A 19,352-nucleotide genomic window follows, 5' to 3' on the forward strand; every position below is an offset into this window, starting at 1 on the left:
CTGCCGGGATGGGTGGAGGTAGGGGGCACCGCCTGCACCCCCTCTTCTGGAGGGGATGGGGCAGCAGGGTGCTCCTCTGCATCCCAGGGTCACCCATCACCTTGATCATAGGGTTGTTGCACTCCTCCACATCCCAAAACATCCAGCCCCCTCAAGTCATGGGAACCCCAAAGGGGTAATGGTACCTTCCCGCCTCTTCCCCATTACTGGGGTGACCCCAGAGAACCACAGGAGCACAGGCAAGGCTATTAATTACAGTACAACCTTTATTAATACTGGAATCTTCACAGTGCATTCGTTACTTGTAGCAGTGACTATGGAAAATGGGGGAGGGGGGGGAAAGGGGAATTACCACCAGAAAAAAAAAAGAAAAAAAAAAAAGAAAAAAGAAAAGACGGAATGAAAGAAAAAGAAACGTGGCAGAGGGACAGGGAAAAAGGGAGCGGCGGCAGAGGCGGGAACACGAGGGGGAAAAATAAATTAAAAAAAAAGAAAAGAATAAGGACCGAGTTAACAACAGCACCAGAAAAGTTACTTCAGTCGAAAGACAGGTCAGTTTTTTTTCTTTTCCAAAGAATTTTTGTTTTCTGTACAAAATAAGAGACCCCCCCCTCCCTCAAACCCAAACATTTGTCACTTGGCCTCAGCGGTTCTGGGCAGAAGGGGAAAGGGGGAGAACTAAATTGTTATTCCTAAAGGGGAGGGCTGAGGGGCTGCGATGCAACAGACAGCAGGGTGGCGGGGGGCTATGTACAGCGGGGGGGCCGGGGGGTTGTGCTTTCCTCCAGCCGCCGGCAGAAATCAGCTGCTTTGCCTGGGGGGTCCAAGTCAAACCTCCTGTGCCTGGACCCACCTCTGAGCGGACCTTGCACAGGGTCTGTGGGCGCTGAGGGAGAATGAGTGGGCTTGCAGGGGGCCCCAAGTGATCCTTGTGAGGGGGGCAAAGTGGAGGTTCAGCATCCTCAGTCCCTGCGCCCCGGTGTCCCCCACAAGACAGAGGGGATCGCAGTGCCCCTACCCCCAGCCCCCCCACCCTCTCACATGTCCCCCACTTCTTCTTCCCCTCCTGCACCCCCAGCCCATTACTTCTGCCCCCTGGAATGAGGCTGAGCTGTGCTGGCCCCAGGCAGGCAGCTGGGGGGAATGGGACCAGGGCCCCCCACTCCTGGTGCTCCTGGTGCTCCATGGCTGCCACAGCCCTGCTGGCACCGTCCTCTCCTGCTGCGGCTGGGGCCATCCGCCTGCGCCCGGGGGAAAGAAAACAGAGGAGAGGGAAAGCGGGAGGGGAAAAGGAAAAGAGAAACAAAGGGAAAGAGGGGGAAAAAAAGGAAAGGAAAAAAGAGGAAAATAGAAGGGAGGAAAAAAAGAGCTAGAAAGGAAAAGAAAAAGAGGACAAGAAGAGGAAAATAAGAAAAAAAGGGAAAATAAAGAAAATAAGAAAAGAAGGACAAGTGACATAGAAGAACAAAAGAAAAAAGCAGAAAAAATAGGAGAAAGGAGAAAATGAGAAAAAGAGCAGAGAGAAGGCCAAAGAGAGCAAGTGAAGGAGGGATGTAGGGAGAGGGCAGGGCAGGAGGAGACAGAGGGGCAGGAAGCAGGGGGCACCAGGGAGGGACGGGACAGCGGGTGCCGGCGGGTGGGGGTTCCCGGGGAGGGGCGGCTGTTGCCCCCGGGGGTCCATTGGGCACGTCCCCGCTGGCCGGGGCGTCATCACGATATCCGCGGGGCCGACCTGTCATTGGTGACGGTCCTGCGCAGGCGCACCCCGCGCCGGATGGCCACCAGCATGTCTTCGGCCGGGGGGTCCATGGAGGCCGCGGGGGGCGGCGCGGGGGTCTCCTCGCTGGGGCCGGACCCCACGAGGGCGGTGGGGAAGGGGAACTGGCCTTCCCCCAGGGCGTGGGCGCCGGCCACCAGCTCCCCAATCTTCTCCACCAAACTGTGCCGGTTGGCAGCCAACTGTTGGTCCTCCTCTTCCTCAGCGGAGAGGTGCTGGGCGGCCCCGGGGTAGACAGAGATCTCCATGGCACCGCCACCCCAGGCAGTGTTGGGAAGGCTCAGCCTCTTGGGCGAAGCTTTGGCAAAATCCAGGGGGTTCGGAGAGGCATCATCAGCATAGAAGACGCACTCTTCACTGCCCACCCGCGTAGGCCCAGCATAGCCAGGGGAGTCGGGCACTGTGGGGGTCTTCACGGGGACGATGGGGGGTCGGATGGGGATGGGGCCAGCATTGGAGAGCGTACGGCGGACCGAGGGTTTGGTGGAGGGCGTGCGGCGGATGGTGGCCACCCCCGGGGTGGTGCCGGCCGGTAGGTTGGTGCCGGTGGGCAGCCCAGCGGTGGAGGCGGGACGCTTGGTCTGGATCATCCGCCGGTAGTTCTGGGCGATGTTGCTGTTGCGTGGGATGGTGGAGGACTTGTCGAACTCACTCTGCGGGTCACACTCCACGTCACCGTTCACCGAGTAGCAGTCGTAGTCGGAGCCTGCGGAGGGAGCAGCACCATCAGTGTGGCTGGGGAGGCGGAGGGGAGCCAAGCCCAACCATGCCATCAAGGCCAGCCCCTGCCACCTCCACTGCAGCACAACAACCACCAAATTCAACTGCCGTGATCGTCACACAACCACTACTGTCCCAATCATTGCTGGCACAACATGCTCACCATCAAAACCAAACATCACCACTGGAAGGAAACCTCAATCACCCCAACCATCACACTGAAATCACAACCAAACCCAGCTGTCACCATCAAAACCACCCCAGCCACAGCCATGACAACATGATTACAGCCAATCTCCACTGTCACCACCACGTGCTCATAACTGGCTCAGCCATTATCACGCCAATATCATGACAGACGTGGTTACTTGACCTCCAACTACTGACTCTGTTGCCATCACCTATCATCTGCCACACCTCCACCTGTACTCAACCTCTGCACACAGACACACCACTGCAAACCATAACCTGTTATAGCACTTCCTAGCACAACTGCACTCACCGAGTCGCAGCTAACACCCAAATAACCAGGAAAAGCTGTGGCTATTTGTGGTACCCCGCCAGCCCCTTCACAGCACGACCACAGCCCAATGCTATGACACCCAGAGCACACAAATGTGCGCCAGGACCACCAAGACCTCTGCTGTGCACTCCCCGACTCCAAGTGCTGTTTCAGTTGGTCCCAGGTACCGCGGTGCCACTACCTTGGGAAGGGATGGTGTCCTCAGAGCAGGAGGGGGTGGTAGTCTGCGTGCTGTAGCCACTGGAGTACTGCAGCGAGTCCCGGCTGCTCTTCTGGTGCTCCAAGCTCAGCCCACGGGTCAAGACCATGGCCAGGTCGCTGGCGGCAGGAGACACCTCCTCTCCATGCTGCTGGGGCAAGAGGCACTATCAGCACCCTGGTTCCTCCTTGGGGAGCCCCCAGGAGCCCCCCACCTCTGTGCCCTCCCTGCTGCAGCCGGTACCTTGGCGGCAATTGTAGCCGGCGACATCCGGGGCCTGGGAGTGTCCTCAGCACCGATGCCCGGGTACCCCCCAGCAGGAGAGCCCATCTCGGCTTCCCGCAGGTGCTCCACGCGGTCCTTGCGCCGCTGCAGGGTAGGGACCACCGGCTGGTCATAGGGGCTGGCCTTGGACCAGTCCTGCAATGGGCAAGGCATGCGGTTCATGCTGGTGACACTGGGACTAGGAGTGTGGCAGGAGGGGTCTCAAGCTGATGTCCCCTGTGTCAAGCCACCACGGGTGCTGCTCAGGATGCTCTGCCCCATGCAGGAATGGAGGGGAGGGTCTGGGGCTTGAACACCATGAAGTGAGGGGGGAACCACGTGTGAAATGCAACCCTGGTGGGATGGCAAGGACTAACCGAGGTGGGGGAGCTGCACTCGCTAACTGACTGGCAGGTTTCGGATGCCTCTGAGGACGCCGAGCTGGAGGACTTCTGCTGTGCCGTGACGAGCCGAGAGCCGGAAGGTGAGAGAAGAGGCAGTTAGCTAACAAAGCCAGAGCCATGACCCCAGTTAGAGCAGCACCCACAGCTCCTCTGGCTGAGCAAGGCCCCCAGCCCTCCTCCCCTCTGGCCGTGGATGCAGGATGGCGAGCAGGATGCAACCTTGGCAGTGGGGTCAGGAACTGAGATGATGCATTGCCCCAACCCTTCCTCTTTCTCACCCCAAGCCATGCAAAGCCAACACGTATTTTGGGGAGTGGGGACCTTGCCGGGTTGGTGATGCCAGGTTAGCATGGACAGGAGGGAATGGCAACTCCCTGGGGATCCTGCAGCATCCTTGGTACTGGGTATGGTGCAGCATGAAGGGGAAGCTTTGCTCCATGCTGCCTGGTTCTGACTAGCACAAACTGGGTATTATGGGCCTGCATAATTGGGAAACACCTTGTTCTTCAGGCACAGGGAGAGGGATACCTGTGCCCCATCCCTGGCAGAATTCATGGATGGGGTTTCTCTGCTCTGTGGCCCAGGATGCCCCCAAGTATGTCAGGTCCCCTCAATATTCCCAGTATTTATTTCCCATGATGCCAACACATATGGAAATACTTCTGAGAGTGGGTCTCATCACCTCTGCACTGGACCCTTGCGCAGCACCCAGCACCACCCACCCATTCTACGGAAGAGGAAACTGAGGCATGGAGGCTGGCAGCGTGGACCACCCTCCCTGTACCTGGCTGGTGATGTCCGAGGGCATGGGGGAAGGTGGTTTGGAATAAGCGGCGTCCTGGGAGATGAAGCCGGAGTCGTGGGAGGAGACGCTGGAGAGGCGGGTGGCGGCGGCAGGGGGCTGCGCCAGGCTGCGGTAGCGATAGGTGGAACTGGGTGAGCAGGTCTGAGCCCCGCCGGGCCACGCCATGCCACCCTTGGCACTGCTAACGCTGCTGGGGGGGCGCCGGGGGGACGGGGACACGCCGGTGGGGAGGACAAAGGAAGGAAAAGAGAATTTAAGACAGGGGTTTGGAGGTGACAGGATGGCCAGCGCCCTGCCACACACCCCAGCCTGGGGAAACTGAGGTATGTAGTCCTCCTGGGGGTGTCCCTTTGCCTCCTGGGGTGGCCCTGTGGCAGGGAACGGGCTGGGGGACATGACAGAGGTGGTATGCTTGCCCCCAGACACCCATGCACAGCATACATTGTCCTCAGACCCCAGATGATGTGTCAGGCCCCCATCCTCCCCCATAGCTCCACCAGCCCTGCCCAGCACACCAAGACAAATTCCTCCATATTAATGGGAGCCACTTGCCCATACGGACACGAGAAGGTGGACATGCACCTTGTGAGCATCCCCAAAGGTCGTAAGCATCATTAACCCACTGAGGTTAATGAAGAGGGCTGGATTTCCTGGCTGTGGTTGGGTGTGGAGCCCACCTCACCATACCTGCACATGCTGGATTTGCGGGAGCTGGAGCTGCTGGGTGAGGACGGGGGCGTCTGGTAGGACCAGCTGTAGTCAGAGCCCTTCAGGTCCTTGATCACCTGCAGGAAAGATGGGATCTAAGTCCCCCCAAAGATGCTCCTCTTCTCCTCTGACCCCTGGCTCGCCCCTACTGACCTGCTCACTGGCGGGGGGCAACTTGTGGGGCTCAGCGGTGAGCACCACCAGGTCCTCAATGATGCCCTGCAGGTGGGTGATCTCACCCAGCATGGTGAGCTCCCCGTTCTGAGGGGAGACAAGAGAGAGCATCAGCACCCACTGGGCAGAAGCAACAACGCCTGACCCTCCCAGCCCCCAACACTCACCACCACAGGCTGCAGGAAGGTGATGAAGGTGCAGAAGCGGCCCCGCTCCTCGATGAGGGCTTTGCGGACCGCCTGCTTCTCCGTCTCCTCCAGCAGCAGGTACATGTCATTGACGTCCTGCAGGGCGTTGTCCAGCTGGGGCTGCAGGTCCCCCTTCCCTGTGACATGGGGCACTGTCAGTGCTGGGCTCCCCTGACACCCTCCCCAGTCTGCTGGCGGTGCCACTGCCAAGCCAAGGCCATTCCCCCAGCTTGGGGACATCACCCCATCCTCACATTCCAGCAGATACCATATGTCTCCCACTGTGTCCATATCCTTGGAAGGTCCAGGAGCACCCTCACCCCACGGCAGCCCTGGGCAGGGGGCTCCTCTGCCATCGCATCCCATCCCTGGCACTTGGGACCAGAGGACCCCTTGGGCTGCCATATGGTGGGGCTGGCATCGCCTCAGGATAAGGGGTGCAGGCTAAGCTAAGCTAAAAGCAGGGTGAGGGTGGGAACAGGGAGCGGATGGATGGATGGATGGATGGACAGACAGACAGAGGCTGGGGAGATTGGGGGGAGTAGATGAGGAAGCAGAGAGGGAGGCCGGTGGTGGGGGGCAGCAGTTCACTTACCAAGTAGCTCTACAGGAAGGATGTGGAGGGGAGGGAAGAGAGAAGGAGACAGAGAAAACGTGTGAAAAGAGGCCGAAGGCTGGGGCGCATGCCCCGCCTCCCCGCCACCCCTGGGGCCGTGCCAGCACCTCCCTTTCTACGGGGGGGCAGCAGGACCCCTCTAGTGCCCACCCCCCAGTTGGCAGTGCCACAGCCAGGATACCCGCCCTGGCTGGGGGTGCTGCAGAGAGGCTGGGGGGGGCACCCCCCAGGAGACCCCCACTCACCTTTGCGAGCCTTTTTCTGGAGCTTGAGGGTGTCAGAGGACTTTTTCTTGATCTCATGGCGTGCTCGCTTGTACTCTGGGGGTGCAGAAGTGCTGTCAGAGGGGACCCCTGCCCAGCAGCGCAGCCACCCTGCACAGATCCATCCCATCTGCCCCGTACCTTTCGCATGGTCCTTGTCCAGCTGGTTGGCAGTCTTCTTCCAGTCCTCAATCCTGTCCTGCAAGGGGTTTATCAGGCTCTCCATGAGGGCGCTGGAGCAGGGAGAGAGAAGCAGAGAGTGTGGGAGAGTGCCAGAGCCTGAGGGGAGCCATTCCCCCATGCCATGCCCAGCCAACATTCAGCATCCCCTTCTTCAGCAAGGGATGAGCCTGTTCAGGCTGTGTCACCAACGCCTGCGGGTTTGGAGGCAAAGCTGATCCTGGTCCTGCTTACTTGGTGAACTGCCGGAGCTTGGCCTCGATGCTGCGGTGCCGCATGCACATCCGGGTCAGCGCTGAGCCAATGTCCCTTGTGGCACCTGGTGGGGAGCAAAGTGCTGCTGACACAGGGCAGGGACACCCCCACACCAGTCCCAGCCCAGTTTGTACAGTGGGAGCAGGGTGGCTCGTGACAGGGACGATCAGCACTGGGATGCACTGGGCATTGGGGACACTTAACACTTATCCCATGATAAATTCACAAAATAAATAAATCATCATCCACTAACTAATACATGAAACACTAAATATCTCTTCTGGAGGCTTTGAAATTAGAACCCATTCCCATTTTTTCCTGGTTTGTCTTAAATTTGGCACTGGGGGCCCAGGGGAGGGAAGGGATGAGGTACCCTGGCTTAGTTCCAGGCAGTCAGCTCTGTCCCACACCTCCAGGCACAATCCCCAGTGGACAAAAAAGGAGTCCAAACTCCTCGGGGGGGATATTTGCAAACAGCAGATAGCATCCTTTTTAGATGAAACCGCTGTTAACGCTGAAGCCTAAGGATGGCCACATGGTGGCAGTGCTGTTGCCAAATCCCAGGAAAAACGGCAATTAAAAATCCTTGGGAGCAGACTAAGGAGTGACATTCAGCATTTCTCTCCACTAAAAAAGCCTCCAAAAACACCTCCCTCCCTTTTGCAGGAGTTTTGGATGCCACTCAGTCCCCCAGTGCTATGAAAATAGGGGAACCCATGGGCCAGAGCCTTCTCCTGCACTGGGGTAGTCTCCTAATCCAACTCCTAATGCTCTTATCCCAGCTCCTGCTGCTTCTAATCCGATTCTCATGCACTGTGCGCAAGGCCAGCAGCAAGCCCCCAGCCAGTGCCTCAGTTTCCCCACGGCACTGCTCTGGCTTCCACCCTTTCAAAAAGCCCTGCAGGTGTAGCAACACTGCAGGGTGACATTGACTCCTGTGGTGCTGGCTCCCAGCTGTCCCCAGCACTGCCCCTGTGCCTCCTCCTTGCTTTGGCTGCCTGGGCAGGCAGGGAGCTGGGGGAGCCCTAATCCCCCCGGTGCAGTGGGCTAGTGGGTTTGGAGGCAAAGCTGATCCTGGCTCAAGCTGCTGCCTCCACCTCCTCCTCCTCCTCCTCCTCGCGTGGCTCCAGATGGCCTGGATGCCGCCAGTCTGCAAACCAGCCCAGGACCATCTGCTTGGCAGAAGCCAAGCGGTGGGAAGTGGCTCCTCGTTGCCAGCGGGCACCCGGACAGGGTCTGGGGATCCTTCCCCCTCATTCCCCAACAGTATGGGGGACCCCACGTGCAACCTTGGCTCTTCAGTCACTTCTCTCGTGAGTTGGGGTTTGTCCCCAAAACAAGTGAGCTTGGACTCCTTAATCTCCCTCCAGCTAATTCCCCTTCCCTGGACACCCCTGGAGTAGCCAGGACCCTCCCCCGGAACTTCCCAGATAGGTGCCAGGGACAAGGAAGGGGGATTGTGCATTCTGGGGGGCCGAGATGGGTGCGGGAGACAATAGTGTGGGGCTGAAGGTCCCAGCCCCACCAGAAAATGTGGCTAAGCACCCATGGGTGGTGAGGAGCAGCACCCACATGGGTGCCCACCTCCTTCCCCCTCCCCACTCCATCTTTCCAATGCTGCTTCCCAGAGAATGCTCCACCTATGCGTGGGAAGAGGTTGGACATCTCTCTGTGGATGGGGAAGCTGCTGCTTGAAGTCCACCCCAGAAATGTGGGCAGGGGACACCCCAGAGGGGACAGTCACCACCTGTCCCCCTGTCCAGACAAGCCTGGGGACACCCACCCCCAGGAGAGGGGACCCTACCTCGGGTGTTGGTGGCCATGTCGGCCACTTTCTGGAAGGCATCCAGGAAGGCAACTGCGGCCAGCACCGTGGTCCTGAGGCAGAGAGAGCGAGGAGGGACACACTCAGTGGGTGCAGGACACACTGGGATGTGCCGATGAGGAGGGGGGCTCCCCATGTCCCACCCCCTCTGTGGTCACTCACCTGAGCTGGGAGTGCAGCTTGGTGGCCTTCGAGTTGAAATCCTCCCATATGGGGTAGGAGCTCTGCAAGGAGCAAAGGTGATGGTGAGAGACAGGGCCCCTCATCCCCTGCACTGCTTCTCCAGTCAGTGCAGGTCCCCCCTTCACCGGTGCAGAGAGACAGCGCAGCTCAGTAGCTTCTCTGATGGCTAATAAAGGCTGAGCACAACTCTTTTCCCCCCTGCTTTTTTCCCTTTCCAGTCTGGTCACCCAAACTTACAGACCATGGGAACCTCAGGATTCTGAGTGATCTCTTCCTCATGGGGGTCAAGGTAGGTTATAGGTTTGGAAATTTAAGCGCATGAAATGAAAAATCTTTAAGACTCTGGCCAGCAGTAGAATAGACACCCCCATCACCCGCAGCTTCCCAACAAAGCACTGATGGCCAAACCCACCCTCATGGAGAGCTCCAGTCCCACAGATGGGAGCCCCAGTCCTCAGCTCCCGAGCCCAAAGACCGACAGGGCAGCAGGGGAGGTTGGGGTCCCTGAAGCCATGAATGGGGCATTTGTGTGGGGACAGGGCCAGAGCACAGGTGCTTGGGAGGCCATCCCAGTGCTGTCCCAATGAGGCCACTCTGATGCCATCCTGACAAGGCCATCTGTGCAAGACCAGTCCCACTGCCCTTGTGCCGAGGCTATTCCAGAGCTGTCTCGGTGCAACCAATCCAGTGAAGTCATCCCAGGGTAGTCCCAGTGCCACCATCCCAGTGAGGCCATCCCAGGGCTGTGCTGCTGCCACCATCCCAGCGCCACTGTTTCAACAAGACTCTCTGTGCTGTCCCAGTAAAGCCAGTCGCAGGAGACCGTGCTGGTGCCATTCCAGTGAGGACTCTCTCAGTAATGCCAGCTGCAGTGCCATCCCAGCAAGGCTGATCCTGATCCACTATACAGCGAGGCTATCCCAGTGTCACCACCCCAGCAAGGCCAGTCCATGTTGTCCTGGTGAGGTTAATCCTGGTGCTGTCTTGACAAGGCCATCCAACCCAGCGCCAGCCTTGCACGGCCAGTACCAGTGCCATCTTTCTAGTGAAGCTATCCAGGTGCCACCATGCTGGCAAGGCCATTCCAATGCTGTCCCAGTGAAGCTGGTCCCAGGGCTACTATCCCAGCAAAGCCATCCCAGCAGGGCCAGTTGTGGTGTCTTCATCCTAGTGAAGCCATGCCGGTGCTGCTATCCTAGCAAGGTCAATCCTGGTCCTGTTGTCCCAATGACAAAATCCTGGTGCTATCCTGGTGTTGCCATCCGAGCAGTGACAGGCATCTGTAAACTCCCCTAGGGCAGCCACCAGGCTGGAACATGTACATCACCACACATCCCCATGGGCACTATGGCTTGGTGGCAGCTTTGGGGACAACGTTTGCACTGAGGGGACATGGGACCAGCCCAGCACTGTTTTTTGGGACCACGAAAGCCCCTATTTCCTCATGAGTCAGCAAAGGAAGGGTTTGAGGGTGCCACTTCACACACCACTTGTGGCAGTGACCCCCTGGTTGCTGGTCTCCAGGGACTCTCATTGCCAGAGGGCTGGGCCACCATTCCTGGGCCATTGTCCCCAGGCCACCTTCCTTGGCCACCCAGGGCAGAGCAAGTGAGGCTCCCCTGTAGAAGGGAGCAGGCAGTGATGCCCCCAAATCCCTGTGATGCCAGGCATGAGGAGGATGGGGAAGAGGACAATGGGGACAAGGACATGCCAAGGTCATTCAGGGACACCGAACATGCGAGGACAGGCAACAGGAATGAAGCCAGCTTAGGGACTGTCACCAACAAACAAATTCTCCCCAAAGGCATCTATCACCAAAATAAGGTCCTTTTGCCCTGTGATCAGCACAAGGGTCCCAGCCATAGGACCATAAGCATGTCACTGCCCTTCAATGCTGGCCGTTCTTCAAGCATAGAGTTATTTGTCCCCCAGTGCCCGTGCCAGGACACCCACGTGGCTGGAAGATGGGGACAGCACACCCTCAGGTGCCACTGGCAGTTGGCTGAGCCCCAGCTGTAGCGTGGTGGGGTTTTCCTTCTTTTTCATCATTTTTCTTTCATCTTTCCCACCTTCAAATGGCATGAAACTGAATCCCGTCCAGTCTCCTGGGGTGAGGGGTTCCCAGTCCAACCGCATCCGGATGGTGCCGGGCATGTCAGTGGGAAATGACAGTTCTGGGCTGGCTTATCCCTTCTGAAGCTTCAGCAGGGGAATGGGGAAACTGAGGCAGGGGCTGCCCCCACCTCCCCCGTGGGAGTGTAGGACTCAGCCAGGCAGCCTGGAGAGGGTGGCTGGGGTAAAGGCTTTTGGGGGAGGGAGCTGACCACCCCAGCACCCGTTTCCCACCAGCCCTGGATCCCACTGCCCTGGGGAGAGTTGGGAGAGCTCTCCCTGGAGCTTTTCTCCCAGCCTGAGGCAGAGTCCGGCTGCAGAGCCACCACTGCTCCTCGAAGGGGTTAATCTTCCCAGCAAGGCTTTTATATTTTTTTTTTTATCCCCCCTCCCCTGCTTTGGGAATGACAGCATTGTCTGGACGGGTCTGCAGCATGAAGAGGGGAAGAGGAGGAGGAGGAGGAGGAGGAAGAGAGCTTTTACCTCCCAAAAATGACTAGGGCTAAACCCACCGCTAGAGTTGGCTGTGGGAATTTCAGCCCCCTGAGATGAAGAAACATGGCTAGTCCCCTCCTCACCACTCAGCTCTAGTCAGAAATGCCCCCCCAGCATTTTTAATTTATTTTTTTGAAATGAAAACAAACAAACAAAAAGATTTTTTTAGACATAGCCCCATCCTGCTCCCAGGGAGGGTGGAGGCAATATCCTCTTCCCGGGTTAGGAAATGGGATCAAGGAGCTGGGGGACATTTTTGTTCCACTGGTGTCAACCCCACTGGGTCCAGCAGAAATCCAGGCTGGGCATGGGGTGGTGGGGGCAGGGACAACATGATGCCTGAAATGGATGGCAATGCCTGGTGTGGGGCCAAGGATACCCGGCGAGGGGCAGTGATGCCTGGTCCGTGTCACCCGACAAGGGGCTCCGGCACCGGGAGATGGATACAGGGCTGACACGGAGCCAGGATCCCCAGTATGGGCTCCAATGCCCAATGCAGGGCCCCGATGCACATTATGGGGCCGATGTGGGGCTCTGGCAGCCAGTGTGACACCTCGATGCTCAACATGGTGCTCCGATACCCAGTGAAGGATAACAGGGCAGATATATGGCTGCAACACCCAGAATGGGGCTCCAGTAGCCAGTGACGGATCTGGGGATGATGTGGGGCTGCGATCCCCAGGATGGAGCTCCAATATCCAACGGTGGTTATAGAGACGATGGGGGGCTGCGATCTCCAGGGCTCCGATGCCCAACACAGAGCTCCGATGCCCAGTAAGGGGCTGATGTGGGGCTCTGGCAGCCCGTGCCGGGCTCCGACAGCCGATGTGGGACCCCGACTCTCACTGTGAGGCTGCTGTTCGGGCTCCGATACCCGATGCGGGGTTCCAATCCCCATCTCGTGGCTGGGCAGCAGAGCCTCGGTACCCACCGCGGGACTGGCAGCGGCGGCGGCAGCGCGGGGGCTGCCTGGGGAAGCCGGGTGATGGGGGAATCGTGCGGGGGGAGCGCTGTCACGACAGCAAAAGCGGGGTGCGGGGGGGGAATCCCCTACCTTCATATCGTTGATGATGGCTTGGAAGAGGCCGCCGAGGGCTCCGCACTCCTTCTCCGCCGTCTCCATCGCGGCGCTGCGGCAGCCCGGGGCGGGCGGCGCCGCCGGGGGAGGCCGCGGCGGCGGGCCAGGCTCAGCGGCGGCGGGGGGCGGGCGGCGCCCGGGCGGCGGCGGCGGCGGCGGGGGGGGCACAGTGGCGGAGCGGCGGCGGAGCCGGGCGGGGCATCGCCCCCCTGCCTCTTTCCCTCCCTCCCTCTCGCCCTCCGCGGGTGCTGCGCGGACCCGCCGCCCCCTGGCAGCGGCGCGGAGCGGGGCGCGGAGCGGAGCGGGGCGCGGGGAGCTCCGGCCCGGGGCGGTGGCGGAGGCGGGGCGGGGCGGGTGCTGCGCGGCACATGCGCCGCCCGCCGCGGGGCCGGGGGCTGCGGGCGGCGGGGGGGATGATCGGGGTCAGCCCCAGGGATGCTCCGGGAGCCGCTGCGGGTAACCCGGAGGACGCGCAGGGATGACGGAGCGGGAGGCAGCCCCGGCGGTTCTCGGGGATGCTCTTGTGGGGGCGATCGGGGAGCAACACCGGGTGCCCCAGGACTACAGCGGAGGGAAACCCGAGGGATACCTGGAGATGCGGCACTGGTGGGGGCAGCACCGGGGCTTGTTCCCGTGGCGGCGTAGGAACTCCCAGGGATTATCTTGGGGTGCCGGGTGAGGAGCAGGAGAGCCCCAGGGAGTTTGTGAGGACACTGCCCTTGGAGATGCCATGGGATGCCCGTGGGCAGTCCCAGACCTCTGGAGGCGCCGGGGGGGATGCTGCCTCTCCCCAAGGGGTGTTTGACCCCCATTGCCTTCCTGACCTTCCAAGATGTGCTGGAGGGTGAAGTCCCTCCGCAGTAGTTACAGACAGCTCTGAAATGTGCACTCGATTATCATGGAGCCATGGGAAATGCATGGCCTGTCAGCAAACCCTTCCCACAGCCATCCCAAGGCCCCAGTCCCAGCCCCCTGGGATCTGGGGGTGCCAGGCTGAGCTCCAACAAACCTCCCTACCCCTTGCACTGCAATGACGCTCAGCTGGGGCAAGGGTTTCAGCCTAGGCCACCTATTCCCCCTCCTGCCAGAAAAGTAGTCTTGAGCCTATGCTGATGATGCCCACACTGCTCTGGACGGTGTTGGTCAAGAGCCACCCATAAGGAAACAATTATGGCTCAGCACTCCAGCAGCCGGCTGGAATTTCTCTCCATAAACCCAGTCCCTCAGTGTAGAAAGAGGCTGCTCAGCAGCAATGAGCTCGGCAGGAGTGAGGCAGAGCCCACCCAGCCCACACCAACAGTGACCCAGGGGGTCCAGCAATCGGTAGCCCCCAGCACCCTGAGAAACCAGCCGGCTTGAGAAGCCACTGCTCACACATCTTGGAGGGCTGGCTGTTAAAATTAACCCGCCGTGACTGGGTCTGGAAAGCCCTTTCCCGGGAATGACAAGAATGTCTTTATCCTGGCCAAAGCAGCGCCGGTATGGGGCTGTTTGGGGAACCCACTGCCAGAGACAGTCTTCCCTGTAAACAGGCCAGAAGCCATAAAAACTCAACGAATTCCTCTAATCCCCCTTTTCCTGGGATCAAGTGAGGGCCTGAAACATGCAGGGGATGCAATGGTGTCTCCCAAACCACAGCAGCCTGGCACGTGCTGGGGTCCCTCGGTGCCACAGGACAGGATGAAGGCAACACTGGCGGCTGCTCAGGGCCAGGAAAATGCCTGTCACTGTGCTGCGGTTTCGTGACCGTGGCCTGGAAGAATTTCAGTGGTGTTTTTTTTCCCTGCTGGGAAGAAGAGCAGGCGGAGAAGTCCTGCTTGCTGGCGAGCCAACGTGGCAGGGCTGGGCCAGCCCGGGGCACAGGGTCAAGCAAAATGCTCCATGCCATCCCCTGCCCTTGCTGGGTTTTTGGCTCCACTTGTGAACTATGATGGGAAGCCCAGCAACAAGGAAATGGGCTGTTCTGCATTGCTTGTTTATTTTATCATGGGGAGCTTAATGCAGGAACAAGGAATGAAGTCTGGGGTTAGGTCACTGGTCCCCATGTCCCCCCGTGCCGGCTGGGAGTTGAAACTGTGCAGTTGTCCCTGCCAAGAGCTGGGGACTCAGACAGGATGTGTGAATGCAGGGAGGGGGCTGAGTGTCAGGAACAGGAGCGTCTCCCCGAGTGAGATGCCACTGGTCACCTCCAGCAGGGCCTTGGAACCAGAGGGTGGAAGTCAGGGTGGTGAGAGGTGGCTGGCAGCCCCGCGTGCTTGCTTTCCAGGGCGGAAGGCCAGGGGTTGCTCCCGTCTTCCCTTCCCCTCTTCTGGTGCTGCTGGCAGCAGGCTGGGCACTCAGCTGACAGTCACGGGGAAGGCATTAGCAAAGCAAAGGGGAGTTTCCTCGCCCCATTGCAAGAGAAGACGAGGTGCTTTACCCTGGCCCCTTCCTCGAGCAACCCTTCCCCATGTCCCCCCAGCACCCACAGCAGAGGCTGGGCACAGCCTGAGGGTCCCCCCTCGTCCACATGCACAGTGGCGGGGAAAAGCAGCCCTGTGCTGAGCGCTTGCCCGTCTCCATTAAACCCACCAGATCCTCTGGTGGCCAGCAACTGGTGTGCCTGTTCCCTGGTCTGTGTCCCCTGGTCCCTGCCCCAGCAACTGTGCACACCCGCGGCAGCCGCAGGGGTGCTCAGAGGACCACCCGCCGATCCAGCTGCTCTGCCCGCCCAGCTCGCTGGTGTCTTGCTTCCAGGTGCTTGTTTTGGACCTTCTCAAAGTGCTGCAGCAGCTCTGTGTAGTCGATGTTGGAGGCTGCTGTTCTCTTGAGGCTGGTGCTGGGCTTGGTGTTGTCCCTGCAGGGTGGGAAGAGAGCGTGAAGGTGCAAAGGGGATGGGGATGTTTGGCACTGTGAGCATCCAGCACTGGCAGCACCAAAAGCTTGTCCTGAAGAAGCTGAGCTCAGCAAATCCTAGTCATGCTGGTGCCTCATAAAATACCCTCAAAGACATATTTTCTTCCTCCAAAGGTGTGAGACAGAGCCGAAGACAAGGGAAGGGACAAGTGAAATCTGCACCTTGGCCCCACATGGGAGGTTTACTTCCTCTGACACATACTCCCCTCTATCCCAACCCATGGCAGTCAAAAGCAGAGATAAGGATGAGATAAGGATGCCAGGGCCATGTGCCTCAGTTTCTGTGTCTGGTTTTTTTGGGCAAGCGGGGACAGTCTCCAGGGATGAGCCCCCATGGCTGGGGCCTCCAAATGCAGGCTCCCTAGGGTTCCAGCCATGAATACTCACCCCTGTGCTGTCCTCATGCAAGGAAGGAGGAGACACCAACCATAAGATGTCCATGGGAAGATGGCAGGCAGCTCTGGTGGCCCTGGTATGTCCCTGGGGAGGGGGCAGCTGGGACTGGCCAGTTATGAAAGCCGGCTTCGGTGTTTGAAGGAATGTAGGTCAGAGTTAATCAGATGCTCAGGCCGTCTGACAGCTCGAAAAACCCCCACTGCTAGGGTTAGTGGGGAGAAAAAAGGAGGGGGAAGCACACGCAGCCCCCTCTCCACCCCCCCAATTAAGTATCAGTGCTGGGTTGTGGGTAGGAGCTCAGCGCCGGAGGCCATGAGGGATAAAAGCCATCCCAGGGAAGCAGTTAAAAGCCAAGGAGCGACAACAGCAGCGGGGGGTTAATTCAGAAACCTGCCCATCTTGGGCTTTTTTTGTTCCCAGGGCTTCACCAAGGCAGAGCCAGTTTTATCATCAAGCCCCCTCACTACTCATTAGCCAAGGGTTGGAAAGCAAATCCCACTGGCAGTACCCCCAGGCAGGGAGCGTGAAGATCTCAGCTGATCCCCAGGGAGATGCCGCCCTTGCACATCTCACGGATCCCCACAGGCCAGGAGTGGGAATGGAGCAGCCATCCAGAGGCATTAGCAGGGTGCCAGGCTCCTTCTGGGTGCTGTGAAGGCTATCCAGGCTGCAGGGGGGATGCTTTGGGAGCCCCCCCAGCTGCTGGAGTCTTTCTCCATAAACCTCCTTCCCAGCTCTGCTCGTTTCCATAGCGACCCCACAAGTGAAATTTTCCATCCCGGATGCCAAATGCCTGTGGATGAGGCACAGCCCTCCCAGGGTTACCAAATATAGACACAAAAAACCCCCCGAGCCAACACTCCCGGCCATGGGGACAAGGAGTAGCCACGGCCGCAACGGAGCTGTGGGGTGAAAGCCAGAGCATAGGGCTGAGCCTGGGATCGGGGCTGAGCCTGGAATGGCAGGGATGCTCAGCTGTGGGGGAACAGCTGATCCAGCCCCGACGCTGATGCCGGTCCGTCCCCCAGCACTTACGTGGTCTGCATGAGCTCTGGGTTGGGCACGCACTGGAGGCGGTGGGAGAGGAGCTGGAAGGCGCTGCTCTGGGGCAGCAGCATCAGCAGGCCATAGAGAGCCTTGATCAGGTAGGGGTTGCTCTTCACATCCAGCAGCTGCAGGCGGAGATCTGGAAGAGGACAGAAGAGGATGGGAAGGCCAGGAAAATGCATTTCATCTCCAGTTGCAAAAGCAGGTTCCTCCCACCCCCTCTGATAGTCTTGGAGAGGCTCTAAGCCTCTGCCAGCCAGCCAAGGGACACTTGATGGCACCTCTCTCCCCTTTCATTAACCCATTCATCTTAGTGTCCCACATCGTCCAAAAGTCCCTCTCCTTGACCAGTCACCCTGGGGGCAACTGGCTCCCCAGCCTGCCACTCCTGATACCACTCGCCCCTGAGGCTGTCCATGCTGTCTGCCTGAGAACACACATGCAACACGGGATTGCTCCTCAGCTTCTGCAGATTTAGCAGAAATACCCACCCTGAAGCATCACATCCAGAGGGCTGGGTGACACCCTCCTGGGGACTCTCTGGAGAGGACAAGGAATCCCCTCTGCTTAGTTCTGAGGGTTACTTGTGCTGGGCCTCAGTTCTGCTCAGTAGAGGCAAAACCACCTTCTGGCTCCATCCCTTGCTGTGCTCATGGCAGAAGAGCCTTCTGGAGCCCTAAATACAACTGAAGGGGCAGCCCAGGAGATGGGCAAGGTCTCAGCATCTCACCTCCTGGCTGTCACTCGTAACTCTGGTGTCTCCCAGTGAAGGGAGCCATCACCAGGGATGCCACTTTATTGGGAACATGTCTGTCCCCTACCCTGAGATGTGTGGACTAAGGTGAGTGGGCTGCGGAACCCTCAATGAATAATTTTGGGGCATGCAAAACTACCACAGACACGTGGGTGCCTCACAGTCATCCTGGCGATACGGGATAGGGTCTACAGGAGGAAGCATGACTGAGGGTCTCTACCGCTCAGCTGCTCTAAACCTTTTCCCTTAAATTTTCCCCAGTATTATCCTGGACCTACATAGGTGCACCACAAAGTCCCTTCCAGGACACTTCCCAACAACCTCAGTGCCCTGCTACACCTTCAATGAGAAGCCCAGGGGCAGCAAATTGACATAATGAGAAATCCCCCACAGCCACAGGTCACCCTGCCACATCCCCTGCCACCATCCTGGCTCCCAGTGTCACACCCCTGAGCCCCTGGTCAGGCACTGCTGCATTACCCAAAGGGGGACCCACACTGCTGGATACTGGAGAAAACATCAGCTATTTTTTTAGGGCTTAATTCTTCATTTCTAGGAGAAAAACACCCCTTTTTTCTTGCTAAAGGCCCCAGCAGCACACACAATGCCACCCTGTGCATCCAAGGGTGGCACAGAGGGTTCCCCCATCCGACGCCCTCCTCGTGCACCCCTGGAGATGCTCAGTGTGATCCAGGCCCCCTCCCCCCCTCCCTTCCCCCATTCCTTTTGTTGGATGCCAGTGCCGCTCGCTCCTTTAACCTATATCTGGGGGGCAGCGCTGCCCGCCCCCCCGTGCTGCCAGCGTGCCCTTTTCCCGGCGGGCAGCTCCAGCGCTGGGCAAACCTCCCGGCAAGAAGTCTCATAACTTCTGCTCTATTTATTCGTGCGGCGGCTGCCGCCTGCGATGGAGGCGCGGGGAGGGGGAGCACCGCGCGCCGCCCCTTCCCCACCCGGGGTTTCCTCCTTACACGTGAATATGGGGCACTCGATGAGCTGCACCAGCTTGTCCACCTCGGTGAGGAAATCCGCGGTGACCTCCAAATCCCCGCTGGATGTGGCTGTTAAGGATGTTACCTTGGAAAAAGGTGGCCGGGCAGCAGCAGATGGCTCGCGCGGGTGATGCCTGGTGTGGGCCACGGCTTTGCCAAAGCCTCCCTGCATCCACAGCTCCCGTGGGATGCGAGCGGGCAGGGGACAGGCAGGGCTTGCACGCAGGCAGGGCTGAAGGGTCTGTAGGGCAACCAAAGGATTACAGAGAGAGACAAGCAGATGAGCAGGCAGGCACAGGGGAAGAGGCAGGCTGCCCAAAAAGCTGAGAGCAGGCAGGATGAGTGTTCAGGGGAGGATGCTTGCTTTTACCCTCCCAGCCCATGGGGATGGTGCATCTCCCAGAAGGAATGCTGGTGTGCCCTGGGAAGGGAAGTTGAGTGTGTTATTGAGCTTCTTTGTTTGGAAAACTACTCAGGGAGGCTTGGGGTTTGCTGGCACATG

The 19,352-nt window shown here is 59.1% G+C and overlaps 2 protein-coding genes across 12 annotated transcripts in view; both read right to left on the reverse strand.

Moving 5' to 3' along the window:
* Positions 1-246: 246 nt before the first annotated feature.
* MTSS2 (MTSS I-BAR domain containing 2) lies at positions 247-13,153 on the reverse strand. Of its 11 annotated transcripts, none has more exons than XM_066194456.1 (14): positions 12,746-13,153; positions 9,064-9,125; positions 8,881-8,954; positions 7,056-7,140; positions 6,783-6,874; positions 6,624-6,698; positions 5,742-5,899; positions 5,554-5,661; positions 5,380-5,477; positions 4,672-4,879; positions 3,861-3,935; positions 3,463-3,639; positions 3,202-3,370; positions 247-2,483 (listed from the first exon to the last, which is right to left on the reverse strand). In XM_066194456.1, the coding sequence occupies exons 1-14, from the start codon at positions 12,812-12,814 to the stop codon at positions 1,711-1,713; spliced, it is 2,223 nt and encodes a 740-aa protein (XP_066050553.1). In that variant the 5' UTR covers positions 12,815-13,153; the 3' UTR covers positions 247-1,710. The 11 variants fall into 11 exon arrangements, with proteins under 11 accessions (XP_066050553.1, XP_066050551.1, XP_066050548.1 ...); XM_066194454.1 differs by having other exon boundaries at positions 3,861-3,938; XM_066194451.1 differs by having other exon boundaries at positions 3,861-3,938; positions 4,672-4,882.
* A 1,570-nt stretch (positions 13,154-14,723) lies between these two features.
* The window catches only part of VAC14 (VAC14 component of PIKFYVE complex), a 59,277-nt gene continuing 54,648 nt past the window's right edge, over positions 14,724-19,352 (reverse strand). Inside the window, exons 17-19 of the mRNA XM_066194464.1 lie at positions 18,830-18,909; positions 17,096-17,246; positions 14,724-15,605 (exon numbers count right to left, since the gene is read on the reverse strand). Coding sequence (XP_066050561.1) covers positions 15,443-15,605; positions 17,096-17,246; positions 18,830-18,909 — 394 coding nt within the window. The 3' untranslated portion in view covers positions 14,724-15,442. The remainder of the gene's footprint in view (positions 15,606-17,095; positions 17,247-18,829; positions 18,910-19,352) is intronic.

This window comes from Chamaea fasciata, unplaced genomic scaffold (assembly GCF_029207755.1).
Source record: "Chamaea fasciata isolate MVZ Bird 193981 ecotype frontalis unplaced genomic scaffold, bChaFas1.0.hap1 SCAF_12, whole genome shotgun sequence".
Taxonomy (NCBI): domain Eukaryota; kingdom Metazoa; phylum Chordata; class Aves; order Passeriformes; family Sylviidae; genus Chamaea; species Chamaea fasciata.

Coding starts and splice junctions, on each gene's coding strand:
- MTSS2 (XM_066194451.1), bottom strand. CDS start 12,814: ATGGAGACGGCGGAGAAGGAGTGCGGAGCCCTCGGCGGCCTCTTCCAA. Junction 6,699..6,782: donor GGACAAGGACCATGCGAAAG/GTACGGGGCAGA, acceptor CTGCACCCCCAG/AGTACAAGCGAGCACGCCAT. Junction 3,939..4,671: donor CCTCGGACATCACCAGCCAG/GTACAGGGAGGG, acceptor GTCACGGCACAG/CAGAAGTCCTCCAGCTCGGC.